Genomic DNA, 21,369 nt, shown 5'->3' with positions numbered 1-21,369 from the left:
TAATGAAAAGCCATTTAATTAATGAGATTTGTGAGTCTGAGTTGTGGTTCTGAGGTACAGTATGACTGACCTGTTGGGAGGAGTGGTGGGAGTCCAGGGAGTCTATCACAGAGCCATTCAGAGCCTCAGCCGAGGGAGGGGGCGGCACCGGGGGAGGGACTGACACATCCTGGTAGGAGTTCCCTCCAGTGGGGAAGGAGTAGGGGGTCTCCTCAGACAGGAACACAGGACGCTTGGAGATGTTGGACGTCGTGGATTCCAGGTCCGCCAACAAAGCGTCTGAGAAGGAAAGAGAGTCCTCCATTGTTAGACACAGCATACGCTCACTCATAAACATTACAGACAGAAATACACAAACCCCAAGGCTGCCACAGTATCATTACATCAATACAAAATGTGTTTTTGGAAGATTGAGGGTGGACATTTGTTTCCCCTCTTTCTGGAGCAAATCAGACCAAGACTCAACACAACTTCTCCTATGCTTAGCAATAATGTGAATAGTTTGAATTATAATGACAGATTTAGTTATATTGCCTCCATTAGACTGAAAATAATTCTAAGCACGTAACATGTGTGGAGACCTATACATTCTACACCCAGCATATGGGCCTCTCCGGCTGGAGTCTACTGAGAGGCGGGTGTCTGGAAACTGACAATGCCTATGCGTATGTGTCAGCCTCTCATTCCAACCTCCTGTCACTCAGCCTCCTTACTCCAAAAAAAGCCTGCTCCCAAGGGCCCCTCCACCAGGAGCCAAGTTTAGGCCCTGTCATCATCACAGCTCGACACGGACTCACAAAGCCCCAGTGTAATTTCTAAACCCACTCCCGTCTGGTTAACATCCCCAGTGAAACCCACAACTGTTTCAGTCCATCAATCTTTCCATCAGGCCCTAAAATATATTGCTGCTGTCAGTAAGTACCTGGCTATCAGTCTTTGTTCCGTCCGTCCGTCCGTTTATCTTCCTAACAGAAAAATGCCTTTCTTAACCTGTTGCTCTTTTCAAAAAGCTTTGTGTGAGTGTGGGCATCAGACAGACATCATATACATCTCCTCCAGGGCTAGAGTGTACAGCATTACTGTCCCCTGGAACACCAGAACAAAATAGACCCTTACATCACCCACTCCATCCATCCTCAGTCAGTCAAGCAGAGCCTGTTAAAATGTTCCTGTTCATACTGGATGGTGGCAAAGGGAATCCTTATAGTCTACTCCATATAACAGAACCAAGTCAATTCAAAAGCCACCCCATAAGACCAGTTTCTCTCAATCATACGAGTCCATTTACATAAATAAGCTTCAAATCAAGAGAACCTTAAAAATGGCTCAACTAAATTATCTGATAAATGGACAGTCCGTAAGATGCCAACCTTACAAAAAACTTATGAGGTGAACAACAAATAGACAAATTATTTTTACAGGTTCCACCTAAGACCACAGTCCAAAAGTACCTCTTCGGTCACACACACAAAATCCTCTTTGCAGGAAGAAAAACAAAGCAAAAACAGACACACGAAATTAAGATGACATAAGGTTAACTGAGAATATTCAAGCTTTTCTGGGTAGGGTAAAATGCCCCCTTACTATACTCACGATATGCCACCTGACAGATCCAGTACCCAAAAGTGTGCACAACTGTGTATGCAGCCAGAGAGGGACAGAGGACTAGCTAGTGGCCTGTCTTTTGAGGGTGTGGTTTGGAGGCAGGTGGGACATCAGAGACAGACACTGGATATTAACCCCTACAATAAGCCTCTCCCCTCCCTCCAACTCACCCCAGGGCTACCTTTCTCGCTCATAAAAATCAAGTCTGTCTACTTCTGTAAACAGTCTGAAGATTTTAGCTCTAGTTGCAATGATTTTTTAAATTGCCATCAACTAGATGTCAATGACATCTCTATTGTTCATCCATAACAACTTAATTTGAATAGGACTACGTTACAATTGTTCTGTAGGAACAGAGCTTTCACTTTAACCTATTCTCTACCACAGTACTTCCCCCACTGTTCATTCAGACCACATAGAGACCCCAACCAGTAGCTAGATGTTTAAGTCATGTAGTTAAACCACATGGGAGCAAAATCTATTTAAAGCTGTAAGCTCAGCAAGTAAGTCTGCGCAAACATGCTGAAATATAACTACCAGCTCAAAATAAGCTGCACCTGGTGCTGACATGCTGAACAAGGTCTTACTAAAGTTGACGTCATCACTCTTACAATAAAGCCTCATGAAAAATCACTGTCATCTCCCTATCCCGTCATTCACTTCTGAATTGATATCTTACACATTATGGTGTGGTTTCCCAATCATAGAAGTTATTACTGAAACAATGAATCGCACATGGCTAAGCAGGTATGACATACAGTACACAGAAGAACTTCATGACCTTACTCCTGGCAGTGAGGAATGGCAGACACACCGCCAAGTTCCTCAGTATCTGTTGCCTGACTGGGATGTCTATTCTCTGCCTAGCACGACTAGCCTACCCCCCGCTGCTACTACATCTGTGACACTGGCCAACCCCTGTGGTACTGATCAGTCAGAGATCTCAGTCCAAATCTGATTAAGTGTTTCATGGATATTTGGGTAATGTATAGACTACTCTCAAGGGTGTCGCTAGCTTGATCACATACAGCAAAGCTGGTACCCACTACCCACCTTCATTGTAAATGAATAGTTCGTTAACAAACTAAGAACAATGAGTAGAGGATCTGTGGCCTGAGTTGGTCTAGGGGGAGTTAGTGGCATTACAAATGCAAAGAAGTACTGTAAGCCAAGTAACAGACTTATCTTTTCCATACTGGGGGGGTAAAGGTCATGAGATGGGTAAAGTCCAATCATTTTCAGAGGAAATACTGACTACTTCTGAGAATTGTTTTTATTTATATAACCGTTTTCTATGGGAAACGCATTTATTCTGCCATTTGTGGATTCTAAGCAGGGCTAAATGCCATAGAGATCAGTTCATCTGACTATTTATTGTAGCTTCTATGACCTAAATAGATTTGCAATACATTCCTGTCCTTCCTGTCCTGCCCTTTCATTGAAAGAATCTTCACATAAAGTCATAATGTTCAAACATAGGCCAACAGCCTTGTGTTGTGTGCATACTGTATGTGCATTCTTTGGGTGGTGGGTACGTGTAGATTCTTGCCTCTGTCCATAGCCCCCCTCCTCCTAACCATACCAAAGCCCTGCAGTTTTTATCTGATTGGCGGGAAGGTACATGGGGAATTCGACAAATTCCACTGTCCGCCTCCGAGAGAGAAAGCAGCCAGGGATACAGAGAGGAGGGTGGCAGAGGAGAGGCATGAGATGGAGGCCAAGAATGGAAGAGAGGGATGATTTGGTTTACCCAGGGACTATAAACATCAGTAATATGTAACCTACATGAAATTAACAAATATTAAAAGAGAAAACACAGAATACAATGTTTTATAATACAGGCTATATTTGGCAAGACAGAAACCATCATTCAATCAGTTGCACTACAACTAGGTTCCAGATGAGAGAGGAATGAAAAAAATGTTTCTCTGTCTTTAGTTTCAAAACAATCAAAGTACTACGTTTAAGCAATAAGGCCCGAGGGTTTGTGGTATATGGCCAATATACCACGGCAACGCGGAGTGCCTGGACACAGCCTTTAGCCGTGGTATATTGGCCATATACCACAAACCCCTGAGGTGCCTTATTGCTATTATAAACTGGTTACCAACGTCATTAGAGCAGTAAAAATAAAATGTTGTCATAGCTGTGGTATACTGTCTGATATACCACGGCTGTCAGCCAATCAGCATTCAGGGCTCAAATCACCCAGTTTATAATATAATTTAGATAACAGGGCCAGATCAACAAAGTACCACATACTTGAAATTCCAGGAGACGAGAGATGTCAATTTTTATTACCCATGGCAGGCCCAGAGTGCCATGCTTCCCAGGTTAACAGGCAGGCAGGCAGACAGGCAAGCTAATCTTTCCCACATCTTTAACACATTGGATACAGTGATGGGCCACCAGGGTCCACAACTCACCTGTTTATAGCTGGGGGCAGAGAGCAGAACTGGCCAGAGCCCCATGTAGAAAGAAACACTATCCCATCAGGCCTTCCCAACATGATATTTATATCAACCAGGAGAGACCGGGGCCAGAGAAGGGTGGAGAGATAAATACCAAAGAGGAGAATAGCAGATAGGGAAGGAGGGTAGGGAGAGAGGGAGTATGCAGCACAGAGAGAGAAGGGTGAACAGTGAGTGTAAAGACATACTGAAGGGAGTAGGGACACAGTGACAGAGAGAGTGGTGTGGTGTCTCAGAGAAAGACAGAAAGATATTGAAGCAAGATTGGGTCAATGGCTTCAAAATAATCACCACCAAAAATACCCGCCCAAGCAGCCCCATATCCGAAAGATGACACTCCCCTGAAGAGCGAGCTGGACCAAAATAAAAGCACTTCCCCACAGACCAGTAAATCAGATGACAGGGGAAAGTCTAAAAGACCATTTTGACACAGTCACATTTAGACCTTGAGAACAAACTCGCACCAATAGATGAGTGAGAGAGCTTGTGAGTTTGTGTGTGTTGGGGGAGGGGGTGTGAAACCTCAAGGATAGACAGTCTTGTTCCTCTTCTCCAAGTTCAGCTTGTGCAACAACACTGAATCACACCAACCAACCTCCAAAAACAGCCAGCCATTTTCCATGCTCTGTGGAATCCTCCACACTGAGCTATTTGAACAACATGCCCTGGGGATTCCCAGCCTGAGTAATGTGGGAAGAATCCAGCAGGAACTCTGATTCCTGCTCCATTACACTGACCCGTCAGGAAAATAATCAGCACTGTTCTCAGAGCCAAGAAACAAGTCGAGAGAGAGAGAGAGAGAAAGAGAGAGAAACAGTTGGGGAAATAAAAGCAAAAGAGAGGGGGGGTGGATAGGACAGAGAGCATGACTAACTTTTATTGGTCAAAAACTTCCATAAGAGGTGGCAGAGCCTGCATCTCCTGCTGTATTTCCTGGACCTGAACGCCGATTCTGCTCATTGTTTTCTCCTATGTTTCCTCAGGATGTGAGGCAGGGTTCGTTGCCTAAGCGATGAGGTCAGTCATGCAGCTCCCCTCCCCAGACTCAGAACAGGATGGGTGTGGACGGAGCACAGAAAGAGCACAAGGACTGGACTGATTTACGGACAGTATCCTCGCATTAGTTCAGAAGGCAGGCCCACTGAAACATACAGTAGTGGTAGGCATACAGGGAGAAACACTACAGGTCCCTAGGGGTGATGACTAGTCTGGTAACACTTGCCCACTGCTGACATACAGAAACTCACCAACTGCCAAAGTTGTAAGGACAGCTGTCTAAATTAGAGTGTGGTTGGCAAATATCGTAAACATTTAGTACCACTAGTGTTGGGCGGTATCCAGATTTTCATACAGTCATACCATATCGGGGTATACGGTATTACCGAATGTGCACACAAGGGGCACTATAAAAAAATATATACACACACACACAGTGGGGAAAAAAAGTATTTAGTCAGCCACCAATTGTGGAAGTTCTCCCACTTAAAAAGATGAGAGGCCTGTAATTTTCATCATAGGTACACGTCAACTATGACAGACAAAATAAGAAAATCCAGAAAATCACATTGTAGGATTTTTAATGAATTTATTTGCAAATTATGGTGGAAAATAAGTATTTGGTCACCTACAAACAAGCAAGATTTCTGGCTCTCACAGACCTGTAACTTCTTCTTTAAGAGGCTCCTCTGTCCTCCACTCGTTACCTGTATTAATGGCACCTGTTTGAACTTGTTATCAGTATAAAAGACACCTGTCCACAACCTCAAACAGTCACACTCCAAACTCCACTATGGCCAAGACCAAAGAGCTGTCAAAGGACACCAGAAACAAAATTGTAGACCTGCACCAGGCTGGGAAGACTGAATCTGCAATAGGTAAGCAGCTTGGTTTGAAGAAATCAACTGTGGGAGCAATTATTAGGAAATGGAAGACATACAAGACCACTGATAATCTCCCTCGATCTGGGGCTCCACGCAAGAGCTCACCCTGTGGGGTCAAAATGATCACAAGAACGGTGAGCAAAAATCCCAGAACCACACAGGGGGACCTAGTGAATGACCTGCAGAGAGCTGGGCCCAAAGTAACAAAGCCTACCATCAGTAACACACTACGCCGCCAGGGACTCAAATCCTGCAGTGCTAGACGTGTCCCCCTGCTTAAGCCAGTACATGTCCAGGCCCGTCTGAAGTTTGCTAGAGTGCATTTGTATGATCCAGAAGAGGATTGGGAGAATGTCATATGGTCAGATGAAACCAAAATAGAACTTTTTGGTAAAAACTCAACTCGTCGTGTTTGGAGGACAAAGAATGCTGAGTTGCATCCAAAGAACACCATACCTACTGTGAAGCATGGGGGTGGAAACATCATGCTTTGGGGCTGTTTTTCTGCAAAGGGACCAGGACAACTGATCCGTGTAAAGGAAAGAATGAATGGGGCCATGTATCGTGATTTTGAGTGAAAACCTCCTTCCATCAGTAAGGGCATTGAAGATGAAACGTGGCTGGGTCTTTCAGCATGACAATGATCCCAAACACACCGCCCGGGCAACGAAGGAGTGGCTTCGTAAGAAGCATTTCAAGGTCCTGGAGTGGCCTAGCCAGTCTCCAGAGCTCAACCCCATAGAAAATCTTTGGAGGGAGTTGAAAGTCCGTGTTGCCCAGCGACAGCCCCAAAACATCACTGCTCTAGAGGAGATCTGCATGGACGAATGGGCCAAAATACCAGCAACAGTGTGTGAAAATCTTGTGAAGACTTACAGAAAACGTTTGACCTGTGTCATTGCCAACAAAGGGTATATAACAAAGTATTGAGAAACTTTTGTTATTGACCAAATACTTATTTTCCACCACAATTTGCAAATAAATTCATTAAAAATCCTACAATGTGATTTTCTGGATTTATTTTCCTCATTTTGTCTGTCATAGTTGACGTGTACCTATGATGAAAATTACAGGCCTCTCATCTTTTTAAGTGGGAGAACTTGCACAATTGGTGGCTGACTAAATACTTTTTTTCCCCACTGTACATTGCTACTACTGTTTACTATGTCACTTTATTCCTAGTTATATGTACATATTTACCTCAATTACCTCACACCCCTGCATATCGACTCGGTACTGGTACATCGTGTACATAGCCAGGTTATTGTTACTCATTGTGGATCTATTATTACTTTTATTATTACGTGTTTTACTTTTATATTATTTATCTTTCTTTCGTTCTGCATTGTTAAGAAGGGCCCATAAGTAAGCATTTCACTGTTAGTTCACACCCGTTGTTTACGAAGCATGTGACAAATAAAATGTGATTACTGTTCAACAGATTGCAATGTTGTCCTCTCAACCAGCTGCCCACCTACACACCACTTATCCTGATGACAGGTCATGACATAAACAAAGGCTGCTTCAGCCCACAGGGACAGCCAGTCTGTGTGTTTCCCCAACATGGAGAGTCAATCGCACAGGCTCCTGAGGAATTCACACAGAGAGGAGAGTGGAGACTTCACACTCCACACAAACACACCAGTAAGACAGGCCATCTGACACTGACTGACACCGTGTGTCACATGTGGTTAAAGAGTCACATCTGGGAGAAGGCTCAGCTGCACTGCAGCCACATTAGTAATGGTTCTGGGCCTGGGGCTGGGCACCACCTGATCTGAGCTGCGTGAGACAGGTCTGAGTCTCTGGAAGGTTCACGTGCCTCGTCTAACCTAGGGTTACTCACACAGTACTACAGAATCCCCCTTGCTTTTTGGGAGGGTAGTAAATGGGGACATCTCTAGTACACTGGGACAAGTAGAAAGAGGAGAGGATGGGATGATTGGGTTACGCAGCACTACATCATCAGAGGCATCCCTGCAGAGACCAGGGAATAGGGTTTTACTAGAAGGACACAGTAAGACTGACTGAGCGTACCTGTTTGTGAAGAGCCGTCTCTTTACAGGGCCAGTGTGGAACTGAGTGGTGGGAGGTGGTGAGCCGTAACCCAGGGAGTATTTGGCCTTGGACCCTGACAAACAGTGATGTTAGACATTCCACAGCCGCCTCTCCCCCTCCCTCAGGCCTGGCTTCCTCCGGCTTAAGTGAGACGGCAGGCTCCCTCTCAGTTAACAATCAGTCCTTTCACTGACCCAGAGCAGCTTTAGCATCTAATGAGCCCTGGAGGTATTCTCTATTTGTTCAATAACACCCTGTCTAATCTGGGCAGCTTTAGTGAACTGGCCACCTGATGAAATCTGTAAAAACAAAATAAGTGTGGTTGTGCCAGAGGTCAAGGGCCGCTGAATTGTGACAGTTGACTGGTCAGCTATCCTGTCTCAGAAAATAGACTGAAGGATAAAATGTTGGCATGGGGGAGGGGGGCATGCTCTACCACAGTGCCCATCAGCCAGAGGCTTGGTGCCTAAAATGCATTGATGCATGTAACCATGGAATATGATCTGTGTGCACAAGTATGAACAGTGCAGGTTGGCGTACAGTAGGCTCTGCTATTTGAGGTATGCCGGTTCCAGGTGTTTCTTTGTGTAAATATCTCTAGTGCATATCTGTATGTGAAAAGGTTCTCTAGTCTTTTGAAGACCCATATTGCTGCAGGATACTCTAATGTCTGAGTATGTACTCTAAACATGACTACCCAGCTAACAAATGTTCCCAAAACTTTAGAGAACGTTCCCTTAAGAGTCTCAATAGGTCATTAACTAACGTTTTCATAGGAATGTTCCCGTGATGTGCTAGGAATGTTTAAGAGACTATTCCCTTAATGTCAAATAGAACGAGGTTACCATGTTTTCAGAACTTAAGATATTAATGTTCTAGACACGTTTCATGGAAGCGTTGCAAGAATATTAATGTGTCCAGTTCTGATGGTTAGGAGAATATCCCATCAACGTCCCACCAAATACACACAGAACAAAGTTACCAAGTTCTCAGAACATAAACTATTAATGCTCTAGACACGTTTCATGGAAACGTCGCAAGAACATTTGTATCAGAAATTGTCATTACTTATCTTGTTGCCAATCAAGGCCCTGATTGGCGAACTACTGATCATAACTCTGTCTGTTGGCAAGATTAGGGATACTCACACACAGTGCTTTTAACATGGTGTTCTCAGCTTACATATTTGACACACATGATTTCATTGTGCATGTTAATTTATACAGTAAGCATTATTCAACATATCCTCACCTGGGAGTTGAACGCACAACCTATTGGTTCACAATACGGTGATCTTCCTGCTACGCCACCATGTCCGTGTCAGGTATCAGTTAATCTGACTCCTCTCATCATTGATTTGATTTACTTATTTCAGCAATTTAAGAGCATTTGGTATAGTGGTCTAATGTTGGTGGGGCATTTTACCCTGTTTTAATGTTACTGCTGAATCACTATGATAACAAAATAGTTTATTTTTCCACATAAAATTTCAAGAAGACTATGGCAAGATGCTCAGCTAATACTGATAATGTATGGAAAGGTGGTGGTCATCTTTCAATGAGAAACTGATTTTAATTAGATACACTACATGACCAAAAGTATGTGGACATCTGCTCGTCGAACATCTCATTCCAAAATCATGGGCATTATTATGGAGTGGTCCCCCCTTTGCTGCTAGAACAGCCTCCATTCTTCTGGGAAGGCATTCCACTAGACGTTGGAACATTGCTGCGGGGACTTGCTTCCATTCAGCCACAAGAGCATTAGTGAGGTCGGACACTTATGTTGGGTGAATAGACCTGGCTTGCAGTCGGCGTTCCAATTCATTCCAAAGATGTTCATTGGGGTTGAGGTCAGGGCTCTGTGCAGGCCAGTCAAGTTATTCTACACCAATCTAGTCAAACCATTTATGTATGGCCCTCACTTTGTGCACGGGGGCATTGTCATGCTGAAACAGGAAAGGGCCTTCCCCAAACTGTTGCCACAAAGTTGGAAGCACAGAATCGTCTAGAATGTAATTGTATGCTGTAGTGTTAAGATTTCCCTTCACTGGAACTAGGGGGCGTAGCCCAAACCATGAAAAACAGCCCCAGACCATTATTCCTCCTCCACCAAGCTTGTGTGGCCAACCACTTCGCGGCTGAGCCGTTGTTGCGCCTAGACGTTTCCACTTCACATTAACAGCACTTACAGTTGACCAGGGCAGCTCTAGCAGGGCAGAAATTTGACAAACTGACTTGTTGGAAAGGTGGCAACCTATGACCGTGCCATGTTGAAAGTCACTGAGCTCTTCAGTAAGGCCATTCTACTGCAAATGTTTACTTATGGAGATTGCATGGCTGTGTGCTCGATTATATACACCCGTCAGCAATGTATGTGGCTGAAACAGCCGAATCCACTAATTTGAAGGGGTGTCCACATACTTTTGTATATAGTGTAAGTTAGGGGTCTTATCAAATAATAACATTAACATATATTGATAAGAATGTGAGAGTAGTGAGACTCCCCTAGCGGGTCTCAAACCCAGGCCACCAGCACCTATGACGAACGCCATAACCACTGCCCAATAAGGGATATCCTTAGGGCATGTGCTTGCTTAATGAGCCAGTATAGTTAGGGCCTGTCCAGAAGCAAACCCTAACCCCTTCTCTGTAGGCACTTGTGAAACAACTGGATAGGTGTAAGCATTGATCATAGTGATTCAGGAGTAACATTAAAAAACAGAGTTATGGCCCACAAACATTAGACAACTATACAAAAAGCCCTAAAATTGCTGAAATAAGGAAATCAAATCAATGAGGGAATAGTCAGATTAACTGACAACTCCGGTGGCGAACCGTGACTATTGGACCTTCAGTTGGGGAGATAAATTCCAATACGTCAGATCAATATCAAGAAAATAACAGAAACAGAGCATCACTTAATGCGCCAACATTATATTGTGTAGTTGGACCATTGCAGACTCTAGTGCAGGAGACGCATTGCTTTTTGATGACTGAAATCAAACAGGCCTGAGCCGTGCTTCGGGCTGCAGCACAAAGACAGCACACGGACACAATAGACAGGCCTGACTTTTTTCCCCGCGCTACAGATGGCTGTCGGTCCACTAATACAGGACTAGTAAAGGCCCAGTGCACTACTTTTGTGATTTTCATTAATAACATTTGATAGCGGGCTTGCAGTTGCGTCACAAATCACCTAGCAAGCGCACCAGGCACCATGTTGGAAGACCAAAGTCAGTCTGTTGGAAGTCCTCCAATATCCACATCAAATCACATTTTATTGGCCACATGCGCCGAATACAACAGGTGCAGACATTACAGTGAAATGCTTACTTACAGCCCTTAACCAACAGTGCATTTATTTTTAACAAAAAAGTAAAAATAAAACAAAAAAAGTGTTGAGAAAAAAAAGAGCAGAATTAAAATAAAATAACAGTAGGGAGGCTATATATATACACAGGGGGGTACCAGTGCAGAGTCAATGTGCGGGGGCACCGGCTAGTTGAAGTAATATGTACATGTGGGTAGAGTTAAAGTGACTATGCATAAATAATTAACAGAGTAGCAGCAGCGTTCCAAATTACATTTTATAAATTAATATGCTTTAAGGGGGCACTTTTGTCATGACGACAAGGTGAAGGTGCTCTTTACTCAAATGGTACAACAGAATCATTCAGATTGTCCAAAGCACAGCATACAGTGCATTTGGAAAGTATTCAGACACCTTCCCCACAATTTGTTACGTTACAGCCATATTCTAAAATTGATTAAATAAAAATCCTCAATCTACACACAATACACCATAATGACAAATCGAAAACAGGTTTATAGAATTCTTTGCAAATATATTAAAAATACAAAACTGAAATATCACATTTACATAAGTATTTAAATCCTTTGCTATGAGACTAGAAATTGAGCTCAGGTGCATCCAGTTTTCCATTTATACTTGGAGGCCACTGGTTGTAATTCAATTGATTGGACATGATTTGGAAAGGCACACGTGTCTATATAAAGTCCCACAGTTGGCAGTGCATGTCAGAGCAAAAACCAAGCCATGAGGTCGAAGGAATTGTCCATAGAGCGCTGAGATAGGATTGTGTCGAGGCACAGATATGGGGAAGAGTACCAAAACATGTCTGCAGCATTGAAAGTCCCCAGGAACACAGTGGCCATCATTCTTAAATGGAAGAAGTTTGGAACCACCAAGACTCTCCCTAGAGCTGGCCGCCTGGCAAAACTGAGCGATCAGGGGAGAAGGGCCTTGGTCAGGGAGGTGACCAAGAACCCGATGGTCACTCTGACAGAGCTCCAGAGTTCCTCTGTGGAGATGGGAGAACCTTCCAGAAGAAGAACTTTCACAAAGGACTTCCATCTGTGCAGCACTCCACCAATCAGGCCTTTATGGTAGAGTGGCCAGATGGAAGCCACTCCTCAGTAAAAAAAGGCACATGACAGCCCGCTTGGATTTTTCCAAAAGGCACGTAAAGGACTCTCAGACCATGAGAAACAAGATTATCCTGTCTGATGAAACCAAGATTGAACTCTTTGGGCTGAATGCCAAGTGTCAAGTCTGGAGGAAACCTGGCACCATACCGACGGTGAAGCATGGTGGTGGCAGCATCATGCTGTGGGGATGTTTTTCAGCGGCAGGGACTGGGAGACTAGTCAGGATCGAGGGAAAGATGAACGGAGCAAAGTACAGAGAGATCCTTGATGAACACCTGCTCCAGAGCGCTCAGGACCTCAGCCAGAGCCCGGCCTTGAACCCGATCAAACATCTCTGGAGAGACCTGAAAATAGATGTGCAGCGACGCTCCCCATCCAACCTGACAGAGCTTGAGAGGATCTGCAGAGAAACTCCCCAAATACAGGTGTGCCTAGTTTGTAGAGTAATTCCCAAGAAGACGCAAGGCTGTAATCGCTGCCAAAGGTGCTTCAACAAAGTACTGAGTAAAGGGTCTGAATAATTATGTACATGTAATATTTATATACATTTAGTAATAACACATATGGAATCATGTAGTAACCATAAGTGTTAAACAAATCAAAATATTTTATATTTGAGATTCTTCAAATAGCCACCCTTTGCCTTGATGACAGCTTTGCACACTCTTGGCATTCTCTCAACCAGCTTCATGAGGTAGTCACCTGGAATGCATTTCAATTAACAGGTGTGCCTTCTTAAAATTGTATTTGTGGAATTTCTTTCCTTCTTACTGCGTTTGAGCCAATAAGTTGTGTTGTGACAAGGGACAGGGGGTACACAGAAGATGGCACTATTTGGTAAAAGACCAAGTCCATATTATGGCAAGAACAGCTCAAATAAGCAAAGAGAAATGACAGTCCATCATTACTTTAAGACATGAAGGTCAGTCAATACGGAAAATGTCAAGAACATTGAAACAATCAAGCGCTATGATGAAACTGGCTCTCATGAGGATCACCACATGAATGGAAGACCCAGAGTTACCTCTGCTGCAGAGGATAAGTTCATTCGTTACCAGCCTCAGAAATTGCAGCCCAAATAAATGCTTCACAGAGTTCAAGTAACAGACATCTCAACACCAACTGTTCAGAGGGGACTGTGTGAATCAGGCCTTCATGGTCAAATTGCTGCAAAAAAAAAAAAACACTCCTTAAGGACACCAATAAGAAGAGACTTGCTTGGCCCAAGAAACACGAGCAATGGACATTAGACCGGTGGAAATGTGTCCTTTGGTTTGGAGTCCAAATTTGAGATTTTTGGATCAAACCGCTGTGTCTTTGTGAGACGCGGTGTGGGTGAACGGATGATCTCTGCATGTGTTTTTCCCACCGTAAAGCATGGAGGAGGTGTTATGGTGTGGGAGTGCTTTGCTGGTGACACTGTCTGTGATTGATTTAGAATTCAATGCACACTTAACAGCATGGCTACCACAGCATTCTGCAGCGATACGCCATCCCATCTGGTTTGGGTTTAGTGGGACTATAATTTGTTTTTCAACAGGACAATGACCCAACACACCTCCAGGCTGTGTAAGGGCTATTTTACCAAGAAGGAGAGTGATGGAGTGCTGCATCAGATGACCTGGCCTCCACAATTCCCCGACCTCAACCAAATTGAGATGGTTTGGGATGAGTCGGACGCAGAGTGAAGGAAAAGCAGCCAACAAGTGCTCAGCATTTGTGGGAACTCCTTCAAGACTGTCCATATGTGTTATTTCATAGTTTTGATGTCTTCACTATTATTCTACAATGTAGAAAATAGTACAAATAAAGAAAAACCCTTGAATGAGTAGGTGTTCTAAAACTTTTGACCGGTAGTATACACACATTTTTAGAAGGCCCTCATGGTTCCCCACAGGATAAATGACAGACATGGTGGCGTAGCAGGAAGATCAGAATGCCTTGAATCAAGAGGTTGTGAGTTCAAATCCCAGGGGAGGACATGTTGAATAATAATTACTGTATAAATGAACATGCACAATGTAATCATGCATGTCAAAGTGTGTCCAATATGTAAGTCAAAAAAACACTATGTTAACAGCATTGTGCCTGTGTCCCCCAAACCTTGCCAACAAACAAAGCTGTGAATGGATCAGTGGTTCACCAATCAGAGCCTTGATGGGCTTGGCCACAGTAACAAGGGGTGATGTGTAATTTTTTTGAAGAAGAACGGGAACATCAGGCGGCGTCCTGACGATTGATACACAACGTTCCTATCAAACGTGTCTAGTACATTAGTATCTTGTATTCTGAGAACATGGCCATGTTCTATGCATGTTTGGTGGAATGTTGATGGAATATTCTCCTAACCGTCAGAAAACTACATTAATGAGAACATTGTAACCACATTCTAGATAAGTTCCGTTTTACATTAAGGGAATTTTCACCTAACTTTAACACGGAAATATACTAAAAAGGTTCTCAGAAGGTGTTTGCTAACATAGATAGAATGTTCACCTAACTAATGGAAAACTGGACACGCAAACATTATGGGAACATTACAAAAATGTTCTCTCTCCCTATAATTGTTAGCTGGGTAGGCTTTGGACAGCGGTCATGAGACCCATATATAAAACAGAGGAGACACTAGGCCTACTATCAGCACAGAAGGACTACCACTATAAATAGAAAGTCAGAGACAACCAAATCTAAGTATGGACCCAAGCATTATATAATAAGTAACTATTTAGTTTTACTCATATGCCATGAAGGTTGCCATGAAAAGATAGTGAGTCTTTGCTAATTTGAGCAGGATGCCTGAGAAGGCACAACCATATTTTCCATACAATAAGTGACAATGGGCTTGATTAAAATTCAAAGGGGCAGCCATACACTTTATTTATGACATTTCCCATATTGAGATGGTGTCGCCATTTAGAACGTTTGGATAACTGTACCATGACTAACGCTGAACCTACAAGGCTATGACGTTACTAACTTGCACCGCGTTACTTTGGACAACTTCTCGAGTGGCGCAGCGGTCTAAGGCACTGCATCTCAGCGCTTGAGGCGTCACTACAGACCCCTTGGTTCGATTCCAGGCTGTATCACAACCGGCCGTGATTGGGAGTCCCATAGAGCTGCGCACAATTCGTCCAAGTTCGGCCGGTGTAGGCCGTCATTGTAAATAAGATTTTTTTCGTAACTGACTTGCCTAGTAAAATAAATAAAAAACTTCAAGCATCTGTACCAACTGCAATGAGACAGTGTTGTAGTAAAAAAAAAAACGCCCATAGCTTTTCGGCCTACGATGGTAAAGCCAATCAATATGGGTGGAACCTCGTTTTTATACAAACAATGTTGACACCATCAGACGGACTTTTGCCAAAGTGTTAGCTTAAGAAAAAGAATTTATGCAAACGAGTTGACTTGTCACTATTCAGTTCGAAGGATGGAAATCCGACATGAAAAGTGGATAAACCGTGTTTAATTCTAAGCCTTTGTACGTAGTTTAAACTTTTTTTTACAATCCCACGCCTTCTATTATCCCAAGACCTTGAAATCTCTGCAGCCTCGAAATACATTATTTTCTCTCCACCCATACTTACCGCTATGCTAAATAGAAAAAGGCAGAGATTAGAAAAGGACACGGCTTGAAACTTACCTAAATCGTCCATACTTCCAGAATTGGCTTGACCAGTGAAAATGTTTTCCTGTAATCGTTTTTCGATTTCCGTGGTTTCCTCTCAAAATCTCAATTAGTTTACTCACTGTGCTGAAGTTGGTTGGGAAGTACCGTACACGACCACGCAGCGATGTGCGCGTGTTCTTCACGAGCACGCGCATTTATATACGCCGACATGAACGAGAACCCCGGGCCATTTAAATACCGTGATAAAGCGCGGCCTCTAGCGAGTGAAACTACATTTATACAAAGTAGCCTACTACTGTATATCACAGGCTCGTACTTATTATACGTCAGTGGACAGGCTGCCTCAAATAAACATTGTTTATGAAAACATACACAACAAAAAAAATGTATGCACGCATGACTGTAAGTCGCTTTGGATAAAAGCGTCTGCTAAATGGCATATTATTATTATTATTATTATAAAACATTGTAACCGTGACTGATGAAGAAACATTTTTACACAATACATAATTTACAGCAGATACACCTACACTACCGGTCAAAAGTTTTAGAACACCTACTCATTCAAGGATTTTTCTTTATTTTTACTATTTACTACATTGTAGAATAATAGTGAAGACATCAAAACTATGAAATAACACATATGGAATCATGTAGTAACCAAAAAAGTGTTAAACAAATCAAAATATATTTTATATTTGAGATTCTTCAAATAGCCACCCTTTGCCTTGATGACAGCTTTGCACACTCTTGGCATTCTCTCAACCAGCTTCACCTGAAATGCTTTTCCAACAGTCTTGAATGAGTTCCCACATATGCTGAGCACTTGTTGGCTGCTTTTCCTTCACTCTGCGTCCGACTCATCCCAAACCATCTCAATTTGGTTGAGGTCGGGGGATTGTGGAGGCCAGGTCATCTGATGCAGCACTTCATCACTCTCCTTCTTGGTAAAATAGCCCTTACACAGCCTGGAGGTGTGTTGGGTCATTGTCCTGTTGAAAAACATATGATAGTCCCAATAAGCCCAAACCAGATGGGATGGCGTATCGCTGCAGAATGCTGTGGTAGCCATGCTGGTTAAGTGTGCCTTGAATTGTAAATAAATCATAGACAGCGTCACCAGCAAAGCACCCCCACACCATAACACCTCCTCCTCCATGCTTTACTGTGGGAAATACACATGCAGAGATCATCCGTTCACCCACACCACGTCTCACAAAGACATAGCGGTTGGAACCAAAAATCTCAAATTTGGACTCCAGACCAAAGGACACATTTCCACCGGTCTAATGTCCATTGCTCGTGTTTCTTGGCCCAAGCAAGTCTCTTCTTATTATTGGTGTCCTTTAGTAGTGGTTTCTTTGCAGCAATTCGACCATGAAGGCCTGATTCACACAGTCTCCTCTGAACAGCTGATGTTGAGATGTGTTACTTAAACTCTGTGAAGCATTTATTTGGGCTGCAATTTCTGAGGCTGGTAACTAATGACCGTATCTTCTGCAGCAGAGGTAACTCTGGGTCTTCCTTTCCTGTGGCGGTCCTCATGAGAGACAGTTTCATTATAGCGCTTGATGGTTTTTGGGACTGCACTTGAAGAAACGTTCAAAGTTCTTGAAATGTTCTGTATTGACTGACCTTCATGTCTTAAAGTAATGATGGACTGTCGTTTCTCTTTGCTTATTTGAGCTGCTCTTGCCATAATACGGACATTATATTTTACCAAATAGGGCTATCTTCTGTATACCCCCTTACCTTGTCACAACACAACTGATTGGCTCAAACGCATTAAGAAGGAAAGAAATTCCACAAATTAACTTTTAAGAAGGCACACCTGTTAATTGAAATGCTTTCCAGGTGACTACCTCATGAAGCTGGTTGAGAGAATGCCAAGAGTGTGCAAAGCTATCATCAAGGCAAAGGGTGGCTATTTGAAGAATCTCAAATATAAAATATATTTTGATTTGTTTAACACTTTTTTGGTTACTACATGAGTCCATATGTGTTATTTCATAGTTTTGATGTCTTCACTATTATTCTACAATGTAGAAAATAGTACATATAAAGAAAAACCCTTGAATGAGTAGGTGTTCTAAAACTTTTGACCGGTAGTGTACCTATATATTTTATAATAGGCATAGTAGCCTATTAATTTGACCTTAGTTACAAGGCAGTGTTAAGGTCAATTCCACCTCAATAACAAAAATAATTTTCATACATAAAAATTGTTTCAGCTAGGACTTTTTTTTCCAATTTGTGAAAAATGTAATCCTAACACAAGTACGTGTAAGAAGTCTCTTGAGGAATGTTTCAGAGACTAAATCAGAAGAGGCCATGCAAACGTTGAATGGCTTTATTATACAGATACCGCACAAAATACACTTTTATTTCAATCATCAGCTGGCAGAGGTTCCATAATTCACTGACCACATAGCCGAATGTACATTTTATTTGGATTCCAGCAACTGCAAGGACCTTTTTAATCAATCATTATCACTTCCCCATTGTTCAGTGGCCGAAAAGGGGAAACGCTGGCTACTCTTTCATTAGAGGCAACGTAACGGCTCTCCTTCAATTCCAAGCTGAAACTTAAAAACAACTCCACATCTGGTTTAGTCATCTTCGGTTACTCATTTCAAAGTGTAACTTCACAGAAACAGTGGTGATCCTGAGACGTTCTGCCTCTCAGAAGTCCACAGCCTTGAGCTTCCTCTCCTCTGCCTGGGTCAGAGGCTGCTGTGAGAGGATCTTCCCGTGGAGGCGGTGGTGCTTGCCGATTCCTAGTCTAGGCAGGCCACGGTTCAGGCCCTCCAGCAGAACACAGGATTTACACAGCGCCTGGCTGGAGATGTAGCCACAGCGGCCGCAGGTCCCCTGAATGGGCATCTTCACACCCTCCCTCACTGACAGGTTCTCCCCAGAGTGGATGACGTCCATGATGGCGCTGGGCCGCACAGCCTCCAGGTCTTTCAGGAAGGTGCGGGCGTGACCTCGGTAGGCGTTGGGGGAGTAAATGCACTCTGTGGAGAAGTAGTCCAGCTTCTTGAAGTAGGCGTAGAGGACAATCTCCTTCTCGTAGGCGTATTTGAGGGGCTTGCAGCGTGGCACTACCCCCTCGCCCTCGCTGGCTGTGCTGATGGCAGTGCAGCGACGCAGACGGGCGATGTCTCCTCGGAGGACATTCATCAGAACTGTCTCTGCCACGTCATCAGCGTTGTGACCTGAGAACAGTCAGAAACACAAACAGTCCTTTAAAATCAGTCCCTCCAGGATTTCGCAGTTTTTTTGTGATAGTTGCATGCCAAAATGCTTGATTTTGCTGTGGCAATAATTACATTTTGCATGGCAAGTTGCATTGATTGGTCAAATTTGCATGCCCTCGCATTATATGCAGGAAAATGTTGATTTTGCTAAAAGGGTTGTGATCACAGAATCGCAAAATCCTGGAGGGACTGTTTAAACTAGGCTACGCCTCATCTGAAATAAGATAGATAAAATAAGCCTGCTCAATAACAAATATATTTGTCTTATATTACCTGTACATATCTTATCAACCTTCAGCATCATGGCTCCCCTGTCCAGTGCCTGCCTTCGGAACACTCCACAGAAAGTGCAATTGTTCTTCAGTCCGATTTGCTTCACTATGGCATCCATTGTCCAGCCATACAGCTCCTCATAGGACACAATCTTCAGAGGTAGCTCATACTGCTGCTGGTTCCTCTTCACAGTCTCCAAGGAGTCGTCACGGTAACCTGTGATGCCCTCGTCCACAGACAGCAGCAGTAGTTTCAGGCCGTAGTTATAGCGCTCATTTAGGACCTTCATGAGGTGTGCCAGCACAGTGGAGTCCTTCCCACCCGAGGCACCAATGCCCACAGTCTCTCCATCTTTGAAGAGCTGCGCTGACATTATTGTCTGATGCACCTCCTCCTCAAAGGCCCAGAAGAAGCACTCTTTGCACAGGGAATGGGCTGTCTTTGGACGTTTCAGCACTGCACGCTTCTCAGCACAGCTGCTACAAAGGACTGGCATCTTGACTGTGGAGGACAGGAGAGTTTGCTATATGAAGGCAATAGCATAAATAATTATCCCTTTACAAGGTTGAAGTATTCATCTGTGTTATAAGAGTTAAGTATAGGATGTCAAACAGACTACTAGCCAGCTAAGGGTTCTGCATATAAACTGAAGGTTCTGCAGGATACTGGACAACCTATGCAAATAACAGTTATCTAGCTAACAACAATATGTCAGTTTAGGTTAGTTATCTAGCTAGCTAGAAACACATACTTTGAAGAGCGGCTTGATAGCTAGCTAGCAAGTTACGTTAGCTCCGGAAGCTCACAGGTGTTAGCTAAAGATGCTAGCTAGCTAGCAGCAGTTACTTAACCGCTGCTAAAAACTGAAAATGCCTTACCAAACTCCAATTGAAAATATGTTAAGTATCGCCTCTAGCCGTGCTCGATGCGCTGTGCTTTTATGCCATGTCTAAACTTGTTTAAAAAACAGGGCTAATGCCGCGTTAAAAGGAACTGGGAAATCGGAAAACTTGGACTTCCGACTTCAGTGCGTTGAAGACAACTGGGAACTCGATAAAAAAATAATGGGAAAAATAGATTTGAACGGTCATCCAAATCGGGAACTCGGGCCTCTTTCTATAGCTCCGACTTTCCGAACTAAAGATCACTGACGTCATGATTTTACTTCGTATTTTTCCGAGTTCCTAGTTGTTTTGAACGCGGCATAATATCTTACCAATGCTACGTCGTCGTCGTCGTCTTCTTCTTCTTCTTCTTCTTTGGAGTTTATCGGGGGTTGGCATCCAATATGTTCCATTACCGCCCCCAACTGGACTATAATATAAATCCATTATACTTTGTTTTTTATTTTTTTATTTCACCTTTATTTAACCAGGTAAGCCAGTTGAGAACAGGTTCTCATTTACAACTGCGACCTGGCCAAGATAAAGCAAAGTAGTGCAATAAAAACAACACAGAGTTACATATGGGGTAAAGAAAAAAACATAAAGTCAGAAAATACAACAGAAAATATATATACAGTGTGTGCAAATGTAGCAAGTTATGGAGGTAAGGCAATAAATGGGCTATAGTGCAGAATAATTACAATAGTATTAACACTGGAATGCTAGATGTGCAAGAGATTATGTGCAAATAGAGATACTGGGGTGCAAAAGAGCAAATTAAATAACAATATAGGGATGAGGTAGTTGGGTGGGCTAATTTCAGATGGGCTGTGTACAGGTGCAGTGATCGGTAAGG

General features: G+C 43.2%; 2 protein-coding genes across 7 annotated transcripts in view; both read right to left on the bottom strand.

The window, feature by feature from the left end:
- LOC121584746 (paxillin) overlaps positions 1–16,262 on the bottom strand; it is a 40,942-nt gene extending 24,680 nt beyond the window's left edge. For all 4 annotated transcript variants that reach the window (XM_041900828.2, XM_041900827.2, XM_041900830.2 and 1 more), the window contains exons 1-2: positions 16,109–16,262; positions 71–279 (exon numbers count right to left, since the gene is read on the bottom strand). In XM_041900828.2, coding sequence (XP_041756762.2) covers positions 71–279; positions 16,109–16,121 — 222 coding nt within the window. In that variant the 5' untranslated portion in view covers positions 16,122–16,262. The remainder of the gene's footprint in view (positions 1–70; positions 280–16,108) is intronic.
- A 2,169-nt stretch (positions 16,263–18,431) lies between these two features.
- LOC121584135 (cytoplasmic tRNA 2-thiolation protein 1) lies at positions 18,432–20,902 on the bottom strand. Of its 3 annotated transcripts, none has more exons than XM_041899972.1 (3): positions 20,846–20,902; positions 19,630–20,130; positions 18,432–19,314 (listed from the first exon to the last, which is right to left on the bottom strand). In XM_041899972.1, exons 2-3 carry the CDS (start codon positions 20,123–20,125, stop codon positions 18,779–18,781), a joined length of 1,032 nt encoding a protein of 343 aa, XP_041755906.1. In that variant the 5' UTR covers positions 20,126–20,130; positions 20,846–20,902; the 3' UTR covers positions 18,432–18,778. The 3 variants fall into 3 exon arrangements, with proteins under 3 accessions (XP_041755906.1, XP_041755904.1, XP_041755903.1); XM_041899970.1 differs by lacking the exon at positions 20,846–20,902 and adding an exon at positions 20,508–20,686 and having other exon boundaries at positions 19,630–20,152; XM_041899969.1 differs by lacking the exon at positions 20,846–20,902 and adding an exon at positions 20,508–20,685.
- Between the last annotated feature and the right edge of the window lie 467 nt (positions 20,903–21,369).

The sequence above is a fragment of the Coregonus clupeaformis genome, chromosome 16 (assembly GCF_020615455.1).
Source record: "Coregonus clupeaformis isolate EN_2021a chromosome 16, ASM2061545v1, whole genome shotgun sequence".
NCBI classification, from domain to species: Eukaryota; Metazoa; Chordata; class Actinopteri; order Salmoniformes; family Salmonidae; genus Coregonus; species Coregonus clupeaformis.
This window is presented reverse-complemented; position numbering and strand designations above follow the sequence as displayed.

Excerpts from the sequence above, each read along its gene's own strand:
- LOC121584135 (XM_041899972.1), bottom strand. The coding sequence starts at position 20,125 with ATGCCAGTCCTTTGTAGCAGCTGTGCTGAGAAGCGTGCAGTGCTGAAA. Across the intron at positions 19,315-19,629 it reads GGTTGATAAGATATGTACAG|GTCACAACGCTGATGACGTG; the intron begins GTAATATAAGAC and ends GACTGTTCTCAG.